General features: G+C 37.5%; 1 protein-coding gene across 1 annotated transcript in view; it reads right to left on the bottom strand.

The window, feature by feature from the left end:
• Positions 1–6,208: 6,208 nt before the first annotated feature.
• DTNBP1 (dystrobrevin binding protein 1) overlaps positions 6,209–19,974 on the bottom strand; it is a 2,114,168-nt gene continuing 2,100,402 nt past the window's right edge. The window contains exon 10 of the mRNA XM_044065204.1: positions 6,209–6,718. Coding sequence (XP_043921139.1) covers positions 6,483–6,718 — 236 coding nt within the window. The 3' untranslated portion in view covers positions 6,209–6,482. The remainder of the gene's footprint in view (positions 6,719–19,974) is intronic.

The raw sequence follows: 19,974 nt of genomic DNA, 5'->3' as shown, positions 1-19,974 counted from the left end.
ATAACAAAAGGGAAAAATCCTGAAGTAAATATAAATCTACTAACCATAAAGATTCTATCAAAGGGGAAAGCAAGGAATTAACCCTATCATTAGGAGGACCAAAGCTGAATATGTACTGAAACTGGCATCTGTGGCTGAGGACAACTATAAATCTTTCTTTAGCTATGAAAGGAATCTGAAAAATAATATTCATCAGTGCTACGACTTAATCTAAAATAGTATCACCTACTCAGACTCAAAGAACATGCCTAATATCCTGATAGACAACCTTTGAAACTCTAAGATCACTCCCCAATAACACGTAAGATCTTAAAGGAGCATGTCCTAACTGATCTCTCAAAAGCCAAACACATAACTTCAGTGGGACCAGATGACATACATGGTAATATAATAAACAGGGCCAAATATGTCCTTGAAAAAACCTTCCTAAAGTTGTTCAGCTTAAGTTTAGCCACTGGGTATGTCCCTGAAAGAAGGAAGACAGAAACTGTGAAGCTCCTTTGAAAGGGAGGACTTACAATTGACCCACAGAACTATAAACCAATCAGTCTGACTAGCTTAATATTTAAGGCTATGGAGAGCATTATATCTGACTTCATAAGTTATATCAAAAGTCCCAAACATCTAGACAGTCACAGTTTGATTTTATAAAGGGAAAATTGTGCCGGTTTAACATAGCAGATTTCTTTGAGAAAGTCAGAAAGGCTATACATGGTGGTCATGCAGTCCACACTACCTATTTGGACCTGGTCAAGGGCTTTAACACCATCCTCTATTCTTAACATAAACCCATATGTAATAAGGTGGATTGGTAAATGGCTAAATGTTAGAACATACAGTTAGAGTATCAGACGCTAACTTGGAAAGCAAAAATAAAAAGTAACTAGTGGTGTACCTTAGGGATGAGTGCTCTGACCCCTCTTGTTTAAGATACACACTTCTTTGACCTCCAAACAACAAATTCAAATTTATGGCTAACAAAATTTGCAGACAACTAGAAGCTGTATGTAAATGTCAAATTACCCCTTGATACTGCGGCCTTACAACAAGCACTAAACCTCACAAACCAATGGTGTACTGAAAAGGGGCTAAAACTTGATACAAAAAAGTGTAGCACTGTTACTTTTAGCAATAAAATGTTGTCCCAATAATAACATAGCCAACATCCCACTTCTAAACTGATACAACAATCAGAGATCTTGGTGCTTTGGTCGACAAGCTACCTTTCTTTCAATGATTATGCAGCATAAGTAGTCAGAAATCCTTCTGTTTAGCACAACTGATAACTAATGGCATCCCATTTAAGTTGAAATATGTTATTATTCCTCTATACTCAGCTTTAACTATACCAAATATTGAGTGCAGTGTCCCTTTTTGTATGTACTTGCCCAGACACACAGCCCAAACAGAAAAAACCCAGTGGTTCCTGACTAGAAAACTTTACTGGCTTAAAGACTTTAGGTTATTAACACAGACTTAAAAGCCCTATCTCTATACTGTATCTCCTTCAGGTTTTTATGTAGTGATCTCTGTTTTATGTTCTGCTACTTTAGCGACCCAACCTTCCGGGACCTTTTCATCTCAGTAAGATCAACAGCTCTACAATCACTAGATCTAAGGAATTAAACTTCCACTAACAGAAACAAAACATGAAGGACAGACAGACATTTACCAACATTTACCACTCCCCTGGAATCAACTTCCTTTACATACTAACAGAGTGACATCCTAGCTTCCTTCAAAAACAACCTTACATACAAGCCTACAAATGTTTTAGGCATGGACAATAATGTCCTTCTAGCTTAAAAATATACCAAAAACAGTCATCCCCAATATACGTGTCCAGGCTTTTCTTAATATCTTAACTAGTGCTTGCTTTAATATAATTTGTTAGTGTATTCCAGGCATGACCATTAGTGGTACATCTATCATTTTTATACAATCTCCCCGACTTGACAATTTTCCCTGTTGGAAGCAGGAGGTACATCATACGGATGGGTATCAGCAAGACGTAAATGTTGTCATGATTTAATTGCCTTGTAATGCCTATGACCCTATGAACCTTACAGCTTACCATATACATGGACATGTCGTTATCACACAACAAACTCCCTCTCGTGGCTTAATGTTTTCATATATTAGCCATTTTTGGTAAAATTGGTTTCCCAATGTCTGTCTCTGTTTCTTGTATAGTAGGATCATACAGCTTAGGTTATCCTCATCTTCAGATGGAAAGACCATTACTACCAAGAAACTAAGATGTATACAATATTTTTCCATATTTTTACTTAAATTTTAATCTAATAAAGTACCTATTTTTAAGTGCGATAAGACAAATTCCCAGTGTTACCAACTGTGGACAAACTGTGACATTTTCACAGTTTTACATGGAAGATACTGCATCTATATAGCACCGGCTCAAAGCTCAGTTGATGTACAGGCAATGTGGCGAAGTGACTTTATAGAAATTTGGATACAGATTTATAAAGAAAACATTGCAAGTCGGAGAAATGTCATTTTTAATTTGTATGCAGGATGACATTCACTGCTTATAATACAGTGGGAGAGTTTTACCTTTCATTGAGATGCATTGTGACTTAAAAATCCATACAATTCATTAAAGTTCGTTAGGTGCATCACAGGAAAAAAATCAGTACAGCTACCTAAAAACAGATAAAGCACACCAACATTTTAAATACCTTTATGTAATGAAACTGTAAAAATCATAGCTCTGACTATATGGATCTTTGCTGACAATATTTCCTGTAAAAAAAAAAAAAAAAAAACTTATCCAGATTTAACATAGCTTTTCTTCCAAACAGCAAACACCTTTTAATTTCATAGCTGGAATCATCATCTGCAGATATAGTTGAGCCCAGGAGAATTAAATCTGCCTCGAAGTTTTCATTTGCTTTCGAAGAACTGATAGGACTAGATGACATCATTTTAGTCGAATTTTTAATTTTTTTTATATTAAGCAGCAAGCCAACTTTTGGGCTTTCTTCTTTCACCTTCACCAACAGGATCAACTCTTTCTCATTTTCAGCCATCAGAGAAGTGGCATTTGCATACCTTAATTTAGTAATTTTTTTCCCTGGCAGCTTTGATTTCAGCATCTGAGTAATCTAATCATGCATTTTGCATGCTCTTTTCAGTATATAAATTGAATAAATAGGGTAACAGTTTTATTTCCATGATTTACTGTACTCTTCCAATCTTGAACCAGTCAGTTGTTCCATATTCAGTTCTAACTGCTTCTTCATGTTCTGCATATAGATTCCTTTAGGAGACAAATAATGTGACCTGGTAACCCCATTTCTCTGTGAACCTGGCACAGTTTGGTGAAGTTCTTAGAGAAGTACCCCCCCGTACCACCTTACTCATACACTAACTCCAATCCTACACATTATGTTACTTAAAAAACATTTCCCTAACAGTACCACTACACAAGACAAAAGAACACAGAACACACACACACTAAGTATGCAAAATAGTTAATCTGTCCCCACTCAAACCCTAGCTCATACAATCACAGTAATCAGTATAATCTCTTCAATCTGCATACTCCTACTTACCTACACTGTAGAAATGAGCATTCAGTTACTTGCGCATTCAGTCTTTTTTTACACCCACATATACTTTTCAATCAAATGTGCATAAGATACTTATAACCCTTTTTTGGTGCTATTTCCAAAAGGTGCTACAGATCTATATGGCTGTGAGAGTTAGACTATAAACAAGACTATTCACCAGAAAATTGATGTTTCTGAACTGTGTTGCTGGAGAAAACTTTTGAGAATGCCATGGGCTGCAAAAATGCCAAATCAGTCAGTACTTAAGGCAATAAACCCAGACTGCCCACTGGAAAGCCTAACAGTAAAACTAAAACTCACATACTTTGGCCATATGTTGCGAAGACAGGGTTCACTACAGGAAAACACTGATGCTGGGAAAGATAGAAGGCAGTAGAAGAAGGGGAAGACGGAAGCTAAGATGGACAGAATTACTAAAGCAATGAACATTAATCTGCAAGAACTAAAAGAACAGTTTTTGATAGTGTGGCCTGGAGTACTAAAGTCCTTGAGGTCATGAACAGCTGGGCTTGACTAAATGACTAAACAAAGACAAAGATGTAGTGAAGCAGAACACCCAAAAAACAAAAAAAACCCAGACCCATTTCTTATGTGTTTAAATGACTACACACCCTCCAGGGCATTAAATACTTGTAGTTCTGTAGCCTGGAATCAGAGTCTGTAACAGTGGCACAAACTGCATCAAAACTAGATATGGCAAATGTATCACCATATTAAGCACATCTTAAATGAGTCCCTGCTGGTTTATATCACGGCAGAGAAAAAGAAGGGGAACTGGACTTGCTTTACAGATTAGTGTAATTTAAAACGGTGACTTTTTCTTTTTAAAATAATGCCATTGTATAACACCAATACACAAAGGCAGGTAAGTGGGTAATTCATATTTTACCTGCAGGGGTGAGGATATAATTTGGTCACTTGGGCTGTACCTCTGAGATCAAACAACCCCTCCCACTGTGGGTAAAACAAGTCTTGTTGTTACTTATATACCTATGAGTTTGCTGTAATTTGTGACAGGTCAAACACTGTGACTCTAATTATTTCATCTCAAAAATATAGATTTTTTTTCACCAGCTCCATGACATAGAGGAACTCTATTACTGTCAAAGGTTACCTGAATTTTTAGCTCCTTGGGTGCCTGTAGAAGCTAGACAGGGAGGACGGCAGTGAGCAATAGCTGCTGGTTTGTTCATCTTGGGGATGTCTTGGCTCCTCACATGAATTATACCCAGTAGGAGCACTAGGTATTCAGTTAGTGGAGGTCCAAACTGGCCAAACTTGTGCTAACATAGTGTATCTATACAAAGAAGTTGTGGGGAAACCAGCATGCACAGACATTCTAGGGTGATAATGACTGTGGGCTTGGAGATACTGAGGAGAGATATGTTTTAAAGGGGAGAGGGTTGAATGTCCCCTCACCCAGGATCTGTAAGCTGACCTGCTCTTACCTCATGGCCCTTGCTGGGGAATGGAGGGTCAATGGGGGTTCCCAGGCAGGAACAAACTGGTTGTATCACTCTTGTCTATTCTGAGAATATCTGGTTCCTGTTCCACCATAATGAATGGACCAACAGGGTAAAGGTAGAGGTCTGTGTGGAATAAGAACAGAACTGTGAAGTTATGCCTCAACTTACTTCTTACCATCCTACCTCCAGACTGAGGCACAAAGCCAAAAATAACTCGGGAATAATGATCCCAAATCAAGGACACTTTTACTCTGTTAGCTTTTTTTAACCAAAAACATTACCATTTTAAAAGAACTTGAACTAACATGATTTTTTTAAAGTAAAACAAATCTGTGACAGTAATGATTATCATTATTTGTTGATGGCAATCCCCTTTTCTTTTCTCAAAAAGGCTGCCAATTTTAGGAGGGGGAAAAAATCAAAATTTTGTGTCAAAATCAAAGTCAGACAAAAAAAAAAAAAAGAGCAACTCGCACAGTGTGAAGGGAGAGGCTGCCCCACAAGCAATCTGCCAGAAGGTAAGACTGGCAGGTGCTAATGGTGCAGGAAGGCATGCAGTACTAGCATTGCTTTATGAAGCTGTGAGTATATCACAGCTTTATGAATTAATGTTGACAGTACATTTACAGCTCAGATGAAGTGCTAAAGCGCTTAGTGTAAAGAGAGTCAATGTATGACAGTACCTGTAAGTAAGCTACTAGTTACAGTTTTAGCAAGCAGTTTGCTACAGTTGTAGGGTGACAGGTGTGCAGAAGATCTTTTTCCTTTTTTTATGAAAAACTATTTTGCTTTTTTTTTCTTTTTTGCTCAATTTCAAGTTGAGTGGGTGCCAGTGTAGGCATCTGCACAGGGCAACAGAGAAGCTAGCTATGGTTATGAGAAAAAAGGTACATAAGCTCCTAACGCTCCTATTATTTTTCTCCAGTACTCATTCTTATTACTTGCTAATGTTATAAACATGTCAGTCTGAAAAAATGGACCTGCAAATGCAAATATAAGAATAACCTTAAGTAAATAAAAACTCCACAATTTAGCAGTTATGGTGTCAATTTAACACAATAAAGTATGCACGACATTAAAATGACAAGAGTCATAATTACAAATATAACAGTTGACTCTCAATGTGTAAAAACACAAACAACCCATTCATTATATATAAACGCAATTTACTGAAAAATATATTGGAAGGTACACACTTTTATTGGTTTCTGATTCTGGAAAGAAACACTCAACCTTCTGGCAACAGCTACTGCTGTGCTTAATCAGATACCATACATACTGAATGACCCACTCTGAAAAGAAATACTTGAGGGTTAGCCGATGAATAAACAGTGGTTCTCACTTTGTTCAACAGCAGTCTGAAAATCAGCTTTTTAGCACAGTGAAGTAGATTGAGCAATCTGAAAGCAAGTGTCAGTCCTTTTTAGTCACTTCCATCTGAATTCTCTTTTGCATCAGCATTTAAAGTAGCGAGTATGTTGTCAACCTGGACGACTTCTTCATCAGACTGGACAACAGGGGAATCTCCACCTTCTTCACTGACATCCTGGCTAACAGAGTCCGTGCATGTCGAAGACAGTGAACAGAATTTCTGCCTCAGCTCTGACTGGCTTGGAACGTTAAGAGTTATCTCATTTGGACAAGCATCTGGTTCTGGCCCTGCATGTTTAAATAAAAAAGATATTTATTGAGAAATATAAAGCACAGGAACAGGAAATAATGTGCCTAGATGACTCAAAGTCCAGAGAAAAAATGAAAATGTGAACAGCTTTTTAATGTTTATGAAACTTTTTAGTGTTTAGCTATAATTTCACTTACATTTCCTCTTCATATTGTTATAGTTTTAGGTCTTATCAAGTAATATGGCAATATTGTTACTAACTGCACATCCTGGCCACATAATTAATTTGTAAACGAACTTTTATTTGCTAGGCTATTCAAGCTTTATATAATCTCAACTCTTGTTACCTCTTCAAACCTGAACCAAATCTGGTATTTTTTGAAATATTTTTACTAACCTTTATTCAAGAGACAGAAGAGAACAAAAACAAGACAATATAACATATAATCAAACCATTTAGCACAGACTACAAAGTAGGAAAGAAAGATATAAATGAGTCAATGAATACTCTAGTATTAGCAAGGCAGATACCAAATAGGATCAACCATGCCTCCTTCCAATTACTGAATGGTTTCTTGAACTTATCACTTAAGCTTAAAACCACTTAAAATTTCCATACTAACATTCAGAATGTATTTAACTGGACTAAGCGAAAAGGAGAGCTATACAGATGAAATACAGTATTTCACTAATTCAGAAGCTACCCAAACTAACAGCAAGGTTCTGGACTTGCAATCCCACCCAGGTGAATCTACGTAATTTTAAATGAATGCCTTACTTTTAAGTTTTGCACTCATAAAACCCCATAATGTACATATCATTTTATACAACCAAAATACAGAAATAATATGCAACTCTGAACTATACTGCTTTTACAGTTCCTATCTAGGTTAGGAAAATAACCAATTTCACAGGAGTCAGTTAAGCATCATGACAATTCATATACCATGTAAAATAAATTGTTGAGAAAAGAATACTTTTTTTTGTATAATTAGTCCTACCCGAACTTTAACTGAAGAAAATTAGGATTGCCACCCCATATAAATGAATGAAGGAATGTATTATTTGCTACTTGGGTTATAGTTTATAGAAGCTTTGAATTAATCTTTTTGGTATAACAAAAAAGGTTGCATTTTATCAACAGAAATATCATCCAAAATAACAGATTTTGGGAAGGCAGCAGAAGCATACCCAGGGGGTAAAAGCATGTCTGATGAAGTAAAATTTTAGGGATAAGAAAAAAAAATTAAAACTTTTAGTATATGTTGTAAAGCAAAATGGTCACATTTAATCAAAGATTTATTGAAAAGAACACTGGGGTTACAAGCAAGAAGCTGAAAATTAAAAAAAAATATTGCACAGTTCTAGTAAATTAAATTATGAAATGTTTGGACTAATCTCCCAAATCGAAAAATCATATTCCTTTTGCATAGTATACCCTAGTTAAAAATGGTAATGACTATGGACAGATGTTCATTGACCCCAGATATTTAAACCCCATCTGAATGTACAAAGGAGATCACTCTCTGTTATAAGGTGAGCATGTAGTAGGGCAGCATTTCTCATGGACTGTAGAAATTAAATCATAAACAAATTTTTTGAAACTTAAAACCACCTTTTTTGGGGGGGTTGGGAAGCATACATTTTTCACAAAAAATTTGAATACACTTTGGAAATGATAAAAATACAATAAATCCTTGTGAATACCTTAGTAATTATTTGTATAAGTTATTTTGTATAAAAGAATAATCTATATAATGTCTGATGTTTCTCCAAGATGTACAAATATTACTTTCATTCACTTTCACCAAGCTCTGAGAAACCGTAAAACCTATTCACTTAAAACCAGTTATTAACTTAGCTAGGGGAAAAATCCACAATAAAGAATACAAGTGATCTTTTGAGATTCATTTTATAGTTAGAAACAGGAAAACTGATCAATAACTAATAAAATATGAGGAATATCCATCCTAGAGCAGGAAATATATGCATATAACATCATCAATTATGGCAGTTATTTTAACTGAGAAGTTAAAGACTGTGGATAAGTGATATTTTTTATTAAATAAAATTAAATGTTGTTTTCATATACGTGTTAAGTAACTATGGGAGAAGGTGGAAACCTTGTCTACTAAATGTCCTAATATGGACTGGTTTAGAAAGAACACATATATTCAGAGGTATGCAGAATTCTTATATAGGATTTTAATAACTTTTATGAAACTGGAAAAAGAGATTTTCATTCTTCCTCAACACATGGGTTTGAATCTAATCCTCGGCTCTGACTTGGCTGCATATTCTGTACTTCGGATCCAGCTCTTGAGCTCCTCTCTCTACCCATAATTCACTATTCCATCCCCATTACCTCTGGTTGAGCTTGTTGCCATATAACACTATAGTGAGAGAGGTATAGCTAACAGAGAATGGAAGGCCTTAAACCAGAACTGTAGGTTGCAAATACAGTACAATAGGTCTCTCCAGAAAAATGGATGGGGGGGGTGGATAGGAGGGAAGTTGAGGAAGACAACACAGATGCCTAGTTATGGTGAGAACATAACTTTTAAAACTGATGTTGTCCTTTTCATTCTTCCTCAATGTATGGGATAGAGTTCCCAGCTATGTTGATCTTGGGTGGCCCCCATGGAAGGATATTATGGAGTACTGCCGAACCAAAGGCGATTCTGTTTCTAGAAATAATATCCAATTTGTCTCTTTTTCACCAAAAAGGGTGGGTTGTCCAGTCTCTAAAATCACTATAGCCAAATGGATTACAGACTGTATTTCTTGGATTTCTTCTCAACAAGGAAGGCTTATACAACCAGATTCATGGCTGCTTCATCTGCTTTTTGGTCTAGAACATCTATTGATATTTGCACACAGCTACATGGTCCAGTGCTCATACCTTTATTACTCATTACAAAGAGTTGACCTGACTTTCTAATTTGTTTTGTTCTGTGAAGATAAAAATGTAACTGTCTGTGCACATCAAGTGGAATCAGCATGCACTCTCCTTTATTTAAATTTATCAGAATAAATAAAGCTAACAAGAAAGCAAGCATATTAGACTGGATTCTCACAAACAATCCCACTCACTACCATGATTCTGGAACCCTCCCTGATGAAATAAGTGACCACTCACTTACCTACATCATCAGACTAAAAGCAAACACCCCTACTCCAATCTCGATCAGACAAATTAGATCCAAAAAGAAATTTAACCCTGATCTCTTCCAAATGGAACTAGAAGCATGCAATTGGGCTCCCTTAAGAAACCTTCCATTAAATGAAGCCATAAATTTCTTTAATTCTACCTTCCTTGCCATTCTTAATCACCACGCTCCAACCAGATCTATTAGAATTAAGGCCAAGTCTGCCCCATGGCTTTCTTATGAAACCAAACACAAATTTCATCTCAGAAATAAACATTGGGCCAAATGGAGAATAACTAAAAATCCTGCTGACCAACAAACTTTTAGACAGCTAAGAAATGACACTAAGAAGGCCATACTCTCTGATAAACAAAACTACTACTTACAATATCAACAACCTAATCACAACAACTCACAGAAATTCTGGGCTAGCATTAAGCAGTTAATCCACCCAGGTCAATCCACTACACCAAACCCTCAAAATACAGATAGTAAAAATCCCATCCATACAGCTAATACCTTCAATACCTTCTTTACAGATGCTATCCAAACACTAGCTAGTCAGCTATCACATAATACCTTCGCACTACCTTCATACTCCTCTACCCCACCCCACACTTTTTATTTCAAGCCTGTCTCAACCACATTTATCCAAACCCTACTGAATAAACTGAAACCATGCTCCTCTTCTGCAGACCTACTGCCTTCTGAATATCTACAGCTATCATCCAAGGCTGTTGCCTATCCTATTTCCATACTGATCAACAGAACTATTACTGAAGGTTACATCCCCACACTATGGAAAGTCTCTCATATAATCCCCCTACATAAAGGTGGACATTCCACTGAGCTATCAAACTATCGCCCCACTGCCCTTCTTTCACCTTTAGCTAAAATTATGGAAAAATGTATCCATAAACAACTACTCCACCACTTAATCGAAAACAATCTACTTTCCAACTGTCAATATGGATTCAGACCCTCACACAGTACTACCTCTGCCCTCCTTTCCTTTACTGACTACATTAACAGGCACCGAAACCTGAATAAGCTTTCTTCTGCCCTATTTTTCGACCTGTCTAAAGCATTTGACATGGTAAATCACCAGATTCTCATTCACGTACTTAAATCTCTGTCATTAGGCGCACTTTCCATAAAATGGTTCCAATCCTACCTTGACAAATGACAGCAAGCAGTACATTCGCATAACTCTTTATCCACCCATCTACCTGTTACCTTAGGTGTCCCTCAAGTGTCCATACTTGGACCTCTGCTTTTCTCTATATTTATTAATGACCTTCATCTAGCTATCCCACAAGCCACTTGCATACAATATGCTGATGACTCCACATTATTATGCTCAGCTACATCCTCCCATGACCTTCACTCTCTCACCCAAAAAATATTCAGTATAGTTGAACAATGGTTCACTCAGCTTTGCCTTCTTTTGAACCCAAAGAAAACCAAACTCCTCCTCTTCACTCCTACTCAAAAGTCCTCTCCTTTACATTTCTCTGTGACATCTACCAATGGCACAATAATATCTCCTGACTTCACCACCAAACTACTAGGTGTCACCATCAACAATAACCTAAATTTTGACATCCACATCAACAATACTATAAAGACCGTCAACAAAAAAATTGGCACTCTCTATAAGATTAAACGCTTCTTTTCCCCTACTGCTAAAACTACTATCACTCACACTCATTTGATCTCTACACATCTTTATGCCTCACCTATTTTTACTAATCTCTCCAAAAATAATCTCTGCAAACTAGAAATGTCCTATAATAACATTGCAAGATTCACTACAGGCAACCCATTTCGAACCCACCATTTTATAAACTTAAACCAGCTAGGATGGTTAGAACTTCAACACCTGATTAAATTTCACCAACTAACCATTGCCCACAACATTCTCTATAAACCTACCAGCACTCCAAGTTTAACTAGCCTCATCACCCCCTATAAAAATCTGACATCCTTACGTTCATCACACAAACTTCTTGTATGCACCTCTAAACCTAATAACAGGGCTGAGGATTCTCTCATCTCTAATACTGTAGGCAAATCCTGGAATCTTCTTCCTAATGACCGGACCTCACTCACCTCTTTATCTCTCTTTAAAAACAGACTTAAACTTTACCTCAAATCATACTAGCTATGCCCCTGTTCCAAATCAGACTAGTCCTATACCTCTACAAACTCAACTTACCTTTCTAGTCCTTACTATCCTCTGTTACATCTTCCATCTTACTATATTTTTTCTTATCTACCTTTTTTTTTACATTACTGATATCCTCTTTACATACCTTTTGTTAAGCAAATCCATTGTATCATCACTACACTTCCAACTTCCTTTTCTCTATTTCTGACCTAACCTGTATGATGTCTCCATACACTCAAGTCATACTGTTTTTGACTCTTAACCTCAGTGTACATCCTTTTAAATCCTCTAGGTTGTACTGCACATTACCATTGTCGATTACTTTTTTTTTACTATAATTGCTATTTTTTTTATTATTATTATATCTGATGATTGTGCATTGTTTGTACTTATACTTGCATCATGTCTTTGGAGCTTTTCTCCCCGGGCCTCTACTGAAAATGGACATATATCCAGTTAGACTAGCCCGGTCAACACATGTAAAATAAAATAAATAAAATAAAATAAATAAATAATTTGAAAAAATTGGAAAAAGACTGTTAAGTGACTGGATTGGTTAATGTTATTTTCAGAAGACATTTCAGGTAAAAAAGAAAAGAAGGGTTTGTCCATAAAGTAACCCTATCTTTATGAAAAATGATGTAAGGTGTTTTTGAAACAAGAGCCTGGAGTTTATATATTCTCTTTGCAAAAGTGGTGGCTACTAGGAAGACAGTTTTCCATGAAAGAAATTTTAAATCAGTTTTAGCTGAAGGTTCAAAAGGTTTCTGAGTTAGACCTTGTAGCACAACTGTCAGATCCCAAGGAGATGAGCCTTTATTGCAGGTCTTAGAAGAAAAATACCTTTCAGAAAAGCCTTGCATAATTTGAATGAAGCCAATGAATACTTTGTGTCCCATGTGAAAATTAAGAAATTGCTGCCAGTTGAAATTTAATTGTAGAGAAACGTGTTTCTTTTTTTAAAAGAGCTGTTAAAATTGAAGTATAGCAGGAAATGGAGCAGAGAAAGGGTCAAACCCATTATTCAAAGGCCAAAGGCAGAATCTTTTTCACTTGCTTTTGTATACTTTTTTGGTAGATTCTCTTTGAAAAGCCAAAATAATGTCACATACAGGGGAAGAGAGCTTGGGCTGTTTAACCATTACTGCAGGTGGAGAAACCATGAGGTTACTTTGAGGGCCTGTATGTTGGGATGTTGGGTCCCTGATGGATGAGACAGGATATGTTGAATTGGCTCCAGTATCCATGGATAATATGAAGGGGAGACCATAGGAAGAGGAACCATACTTGCCAAGGCCAGAAAGGGGCAATGAGGATTACTGAACACTTCAGTTGACTTGCTTTCTGCAGAAAGTTGGGAATCAATGGGAAATTGGGATAAACAAAGGAGACCCGAGAGCCACGTGTGAACTAGAGCATTTCTTGGTGACTCCTCCTGAGGGGTGATAAGAGCAAAGTAACAGCTGCAATTGTTGTGGGAAGTCACAAAGAGGTCACAGCAAGGTCAGCCCCAACAATGGAATATCATTTCCACCATGGACTGATTGAGAGACCACTCATGAGGCAACAAAATGGACCTGCTTAGTTTGCCCGCTAGTATGTTGGTTTTCCCCGGAATGTGTGTTGCAATTAGAAAGTGGTCTGATGAGATCTCCCATTCCCATACTCTCATGGCCTCTCTGCAGAGTTCCTCCTTGTTTGTTGATGTGCCAAACTACAGACAAGTTGTCAATCTGAATCACAACAGTCCCTAGAGGTAGATCATCTTGAAAAGCCTGCAATGCAAGTACGCTCATCTCTAGAACACTGATATGCAAATTGGTCTCTGGGGGGACCACATGCCTTGAACCATCCGTCCTAAGAAATGCCTCCCTACCCCAGCTGAGAAGCTTCTGTGGTTACTGTGGCCATTGGACGTGGTGGAACAAAAGGTCATCCTAGATGAATATCATCTGACTGGATCCACCAATAGATGTGTCGTTTGTAAATTGGGGTAAGCTTGACTGGAAAAAATAGGGGTTGATGGAGAATGGACCACTGCACAACTACAGTCTACTGGAGCACACACAAAGAAATGTGCCAAAGGAAGTAATACAATGGCTGCCTCCATAGAACCTAGTGCATGAAGTACTGATCTTGCTGAAGCAGATAGATGGGAAAGCAGAAGATGAACCTGATTTCTGACAGTGGAAATGTGATAAGGAGGCAGTGTTGTCATATCCAGAAGTGTACCAATGAACTCCAGCCTCTGGACTGGTGTTTAGATATGGAAAGACTTGGGAGTCCTTTTAGTCTCAAGTGAACTGCCATACATTTGGTAAACTCCCTGGGGGCTGTGGTGAGTCCAAAGGGCAATGCTCTGAAGTGGTAATGACTGGCTCCCAGCTGAAATCGTAAGTGTCCTTGGCAGTGCCTGTCTATTTTGATATGACAGTTCTCGTCCTGAAAATCTATCAAGCATATCCAAATGTCCTTGTGAAGAAAAGGTAGGATGGAGTGTACCAGGACCATTCAAAATGCTGATTTCCTCACATACTGATTCAAACTGCTTAGATCCAAAATGGGTCTGAGGTCCCCTGTTTTCATGGCACTAAAAAGAAGTGTGAATAAGTTCCAAATGTTATCTGGTCTCGTGGGACCTTTTGGATGACTCTTTTTCTAGCAGATTTTGGATTCCTTGTGCTGCTGCCTTCCTTTGACTGGGTGGAACATCAGGAAGCTTCTTTCTGGAAGGAGAGAGTAAGAAAAATGGTATGTAATAACCTCTGGATATTACTCTTCCCACCTGTGAATCTTGTGTTATATTTGCCCAAGTGTTTTGGTGCATGGACACAATTGTCCCTCAACTGCCTCCAGAGATGGACAGTTGGGCAACACGAGTGCTGGTAGGTTCTGTCTGATAAAGAATCTCTGATGCCCTGACTCTGTGGGACTCCTCTGCCTCGAGGGTGACATCTTCAATTATAATTTCCTCCACTGCCTCTGGAAGAATTATCACTGTGTGGGTCTTGGAAAGATCCCAGAGACTTCCAGAACCACATCCTCTTACCACCTCTCTGATTCCTGGAAAAAGTTTGAGGGGGTAGAAAACTTGATTCCCATGTGAGACAGAATCTTCCCATCTAGTTCACTGTGGCAAGTGTCTCTCTTACTGATGGTACAAACAAGGAAGTGCCATCGAATTGGGGGTTAATAAAGGACATCTTAAAAAGCTCTGCAAAATCACATAGCCACATCCAGGCATGTCTCCTTAAGACAATGCCCAAACCAGCTGCTCGTGAGGCTTCTTCAGCTGTGTGAGATATCAACCTCAAGGAAGCATTGATACAATACAATGTATGGATACAACAGTTGCCAGTTGCAAGGATGTTCTTTTGAAATCCTCTGCAGACATTGACTCTGAGACAGTATTTGATAGCTCCTTGGTCAAATATCTCTGAAGTCTAGTAAAGTGTGTCAGGTAGTTTAATGACCTCATGGTAAAGGTTGTCAAAGCAAAGACTTGCTTTCCAAATCTGTTCAACGCTCTAGACTGCCTATTTTGTGGATGGACAGAAGAGCTCTGTTCTGCTAAATCTTTCTTGGCGGCTGCTGCCACAAGCAGAGCATCAAATGGGACTCCTTTACTCCAGCGAGGTCTGTCTGTCGGCGGGGCTAAAAATGTATCCGTTTTTTTTGGGATCGGTCTGATGATTCCAAGCTCGGCAGGAAACCAAATCAATATGTTTATCCACCGGGGGGGGGGTGACCCTAGATGTAGACGGGCCAGGACCAAAAGCTTCCAAAAATACCAATTCTTCTGGACAGGGGTTTTGGGAAGACCAACCACCTTTCTGCTTTAGGATTTCCAAAATATCTCCAAAGGAGAAGTCATCTGGTGGCGATCTGGTGGACTCTTCTCCTTCATCAAAATCACTGTGACTTCATCAGGGACTGAATGTGTCTCATTCTGTACATTTTTTTCCGATGCACCTCCTCTGTGGGATGTTCATGTCAGGTGTCGGAAGAGAGGGGAGGTTTTTCTAGAGGAACTTGTTGGACACTTATTGGAAGTGGCAGACTTTGTGGAGTAGGTCTGATCAACTCAGAGGTTGGAACAGATGAGAGAAAATAGGATCTGAAACATTAGAAGGCAGTTCTCTGGAGAGAGAAAAAGCCCTTTCCACCACTCAGAAGTTTTGACCTGCCTCTCACAGCTAAACCTCCAAAAGAAGGTAGGTCTTGACTGCTCTTGGATCTGCACCTCTTGAGTGGAACTGGATCCGAACTATCCAGGGCTGAGGCTCTGAGGAGAAGGGGCAGATCTGCCAAAATTGGAGCTGAACCGATCATCTCGGATCTGACGTTGACACTTTGGCTCCAGGACTTGTGGGGTATTGGAGCAGAACTAGTCAAGGATACAGTTGGAGTAAAAAAATCAGCTTTCATTGGCTCCAACACTGGATCTCTCAGGGGGTTTGAATCCTGGGACTCCCAAACCAAAGGATGGATCAGAGAAGGAGACAGAATGGTCCTGGTTGTCATAGGCACATTCACGGATCCAAGAGGAGATGGTGCTGGTAAGACTCCCATCTGGATCTGAGTGTTGAATAATTTTCACATTATCCTATCCACATCCACTTCTGATAAACTTCTGGAGGACCTAGAGGCAGTTGTGGATGCAGGCCTGGAGTGTTTCTTGGGAGTTTGAAACAACTGAGCAGGCAGGGTGGGTAATGCGTGTTTAATAAGAAATTCTGGCATACAACTCCTGTGAGACATACCAGGCTTCGGATCTGAGGATCTAGGATCCAAAGGTGTTGGAGTAGGGGATGCTGAAATAGCAATGGGAGCCGACATCTTCGGATCCGAGGATTTCTTATCTGAGGGTCGGATCTTCAGATCTGACAATGTTGGATCCAAAGTTTTTCTTGTTTTGATCAGAGACTCCAAAGAAGATCTTGGGGAGTTTGGAGGAGAAGGTTTTTGATGCTTCAATGGAGCTGATTTACTAGATTTTGAGAGGGTTTGAACTCCAGAAGAAGTAGTAGTAACAAACCTTTTAAAATAAGTTTGTTACACCTATCTGTCAAGGCCCTTGGATTGAAAGTAGAACAAACTTTGCAAGCAGTTTCCAAGCGCTCAGCACCAAGGCAATACACGCACTTCTTTTGGGCATCTGAATTGGGGATTTTGTGCCCACAAGAAGTGCATTTTTTTAAACCCAGTCATCTTATCCAACATAGATAAATATGAAATAAGACAAAGAAAGTTCCTTATTTTTAAGAGAGAGAAAAAACAGTAAAAAGTTTACTACCAACAATGGTAGAATAAAGAAAATATCCTATAAGCTAAAAACGGTAAATAAAAGATAAATGAAAATACCAACAATGGTATTCAGAAATACTATATAAAATAGTAAGGAAATTGAAAAAGCTTCTAACGGCTTTCGAAAAAATGAGAGAGAGGGTGGCTAAAGTTAGAGAAATATCTTCTAAGAAAATTTTTTTTCAAAACTCACAAATAACCATTAAGGCAATTTTAGAGATGAACCTGAGTCTGTTCATGATGGTGGTAAATGAGATCTGAGGTAATAGGGATGGAATACTGCATTATGGGGAGAGGGAGGAGTTTGAGAGATGGATCAGAAGTCTGGAATATGCAGCCAAGTCAGATGCGATCCTCAGATCAGAACCCATACGTTGAGGAAAAATGAAAGGAAATCATCACATCAGATTCATATAATACAGATATCAAATATTGTTTTGCAACAGAAAACAAGTAATAAATCCATTTATGTTTTACTATTTGTATTTAGTTATTTCATATCATACTATTTTCTTATATTCTGTTCATTTAACATTCGCATACTGTTTTATAAAGTTACATAACTCTATAAAATTACAACTATAATACACTACTTTATTTACCCTCTATAATGTTGTTTGTACAATACAGTCTACATACAGCTATGTTGTTTTTTCCTTTATTCTCATAACCTTTCAATAATTGTAACATACTGTCATTACATGATATATACTTACCAAGAATAACTATTTCTTTAATATCAGTATACCATAACATTTTATTTTGGTACTATTTTCCACATACTTTAACTGATGTTATTTTTTCTGGGTCCCCTCTGAAAAAAGGTCAATGAACCTATATTTATGCGGTTTTGTGCTTTATTGAAAAAAACACATAATAAAAAAAATAAAATAAACACCTTCTCTTTTTTATTAGGGGGGGCAAGACTCCCTGTGCCCTCTACACCCCCTGCTAATTTTATATATATGTGTGTGTGTGTGTGTGTGTGTGTGTGTGTGTGTGTGTGTGTGTGTGTGTGTGTATATATATGTATATATATATATATATATATATATATATATATATATATATATATATAAACCAGCATGTGTGATGAGCTGATTTTCACAAACACACGCCAGCTTTTATTTCTTTTGATAATAAAACGGTTGACAAATTGAATGTATACTATACACGTATATATTATATATGGATTCATGTTGATTCCTTGAAGGCAGTTTCGGGCAACAAAAAAAATTCAAAAGCAGTTGCCGAAACCACCTTCAGCAAATATTAAAATAATTTTATTTTGCAAGTGCACCCTTCCCCAAATTATATATGCCAACTAAGAGGTAACATGACAATGGAGAAAAAGGCAATCTCCACCGTCAACGAAAGTGAGTTTGGCAAACAGTCTTCAATTTCTTCATGTTCATTGAAACTACCTTTGATGAGATGACATGCTCCCAGTGTGTGTGTTTGCCTATATTTGTTTATGTACTCCAGTACCTACCTATAATTTATAAATATTGGCCAGGAGGCCTGAACAGAGTGGTCCATAAGCCACCCCTTGACAATTCATATAACAGTCACTATGCTAGTCAAACATGTAACAATACTCCTTTCTATTATAACTTTTTGTACAATGTGTGATCCCCATCTAACACTTTCTATGGTATATAACCATAATCATCTAACAGACTGAAGCAATAATCCCTTCCTAACCCCCCCCCCCTATGTAATCATGCAGTTCCACTATCTGGAAAGATTCTGAGCTAGCTTGGACAATAAAGCAATCTAACACTAAACAAATTTAAATGCAAATGTGTTTTAAAAATTGTATTACACTGTCCAAGCACTGCGCAATAACCTTCCTAGTTTCCCCTAAATATAAAATAGAATACCTTCTAACAGTCTAGTCAGGACTGCTCTAATTAACAAAAATTAAAAGTAGCTCACTTATTATTTATAAGAGTTAATTATACTGATTATTTACATCAGTTGAAAGTGATTATCCCCATCATGTTATTCGATAAATAAAGCCACATTGAAGGTAAATACTTTACATAATATAAAATCCAAGGGAAACGTTAAACCATAACTTTAACAATTTAAGCTTTACATCTCAGCTCCAATGACTGACTGAAATTTTCTTAAAAATACTTTTAACTGTAATCCTTATTAGAAACAGCTTCAACATTTTTTAAAATCTACAGTCAAATTAAATAAAGTTAATTAAAAAAATATCATATCATATAGAGTCATACTATAAAAATATAAAAAATAAAAGAGAATGATAGTTCTAAATCCAAACTGGATATCTGAAAGTAAGGAGATGGTGATCTATATATCTTAATAATGGTACTAAAGCCTTTGGCTCAAACAAAAGAATATAAAAATAAGTATGAGTGTCTCAGAAGTATGCTTTGTTGATGTTTGAAAATTGATGGATAATTTCAGACCTAACAATGCAATGGTTAGAAAAATATAGGGGACCTTTATATTTAGCAATAGAATGCCTGTGTGAGATACATGTGCCATTTATCCCCCACACAAAAATGAAGCAGTTAACAAAAAGCCTTGGGGCAGTAATGTGAGCTATCACAGGTGTGTACACTAAGCTACAGTAACCAGCAGATTGGTCATAGAATGTCCTCCTCAGTGTAAAATACAGTCAGCATTATGAAAA

The sequence above is a fragment of the Protopterus annectens genome, chromosome 3.part0 (assembly GCF_019279795.1).
Source record: "Protopterus annectens isolate FY-2018-M chromosome 3.part0, PAN1.0, whole genome shotgun sequence".
Taxonomy (NCBI): Eukaryota; Metazoa; Chordata; order Ceratodontiformes; family Protopteridae; genus Protopterus; species Protopterus annectens.
The sequence above is the reverse complement of the archived record's forward strand: the minus strand, read 5'-3'. Positions and strand labels throughout refer to the sequence as shown.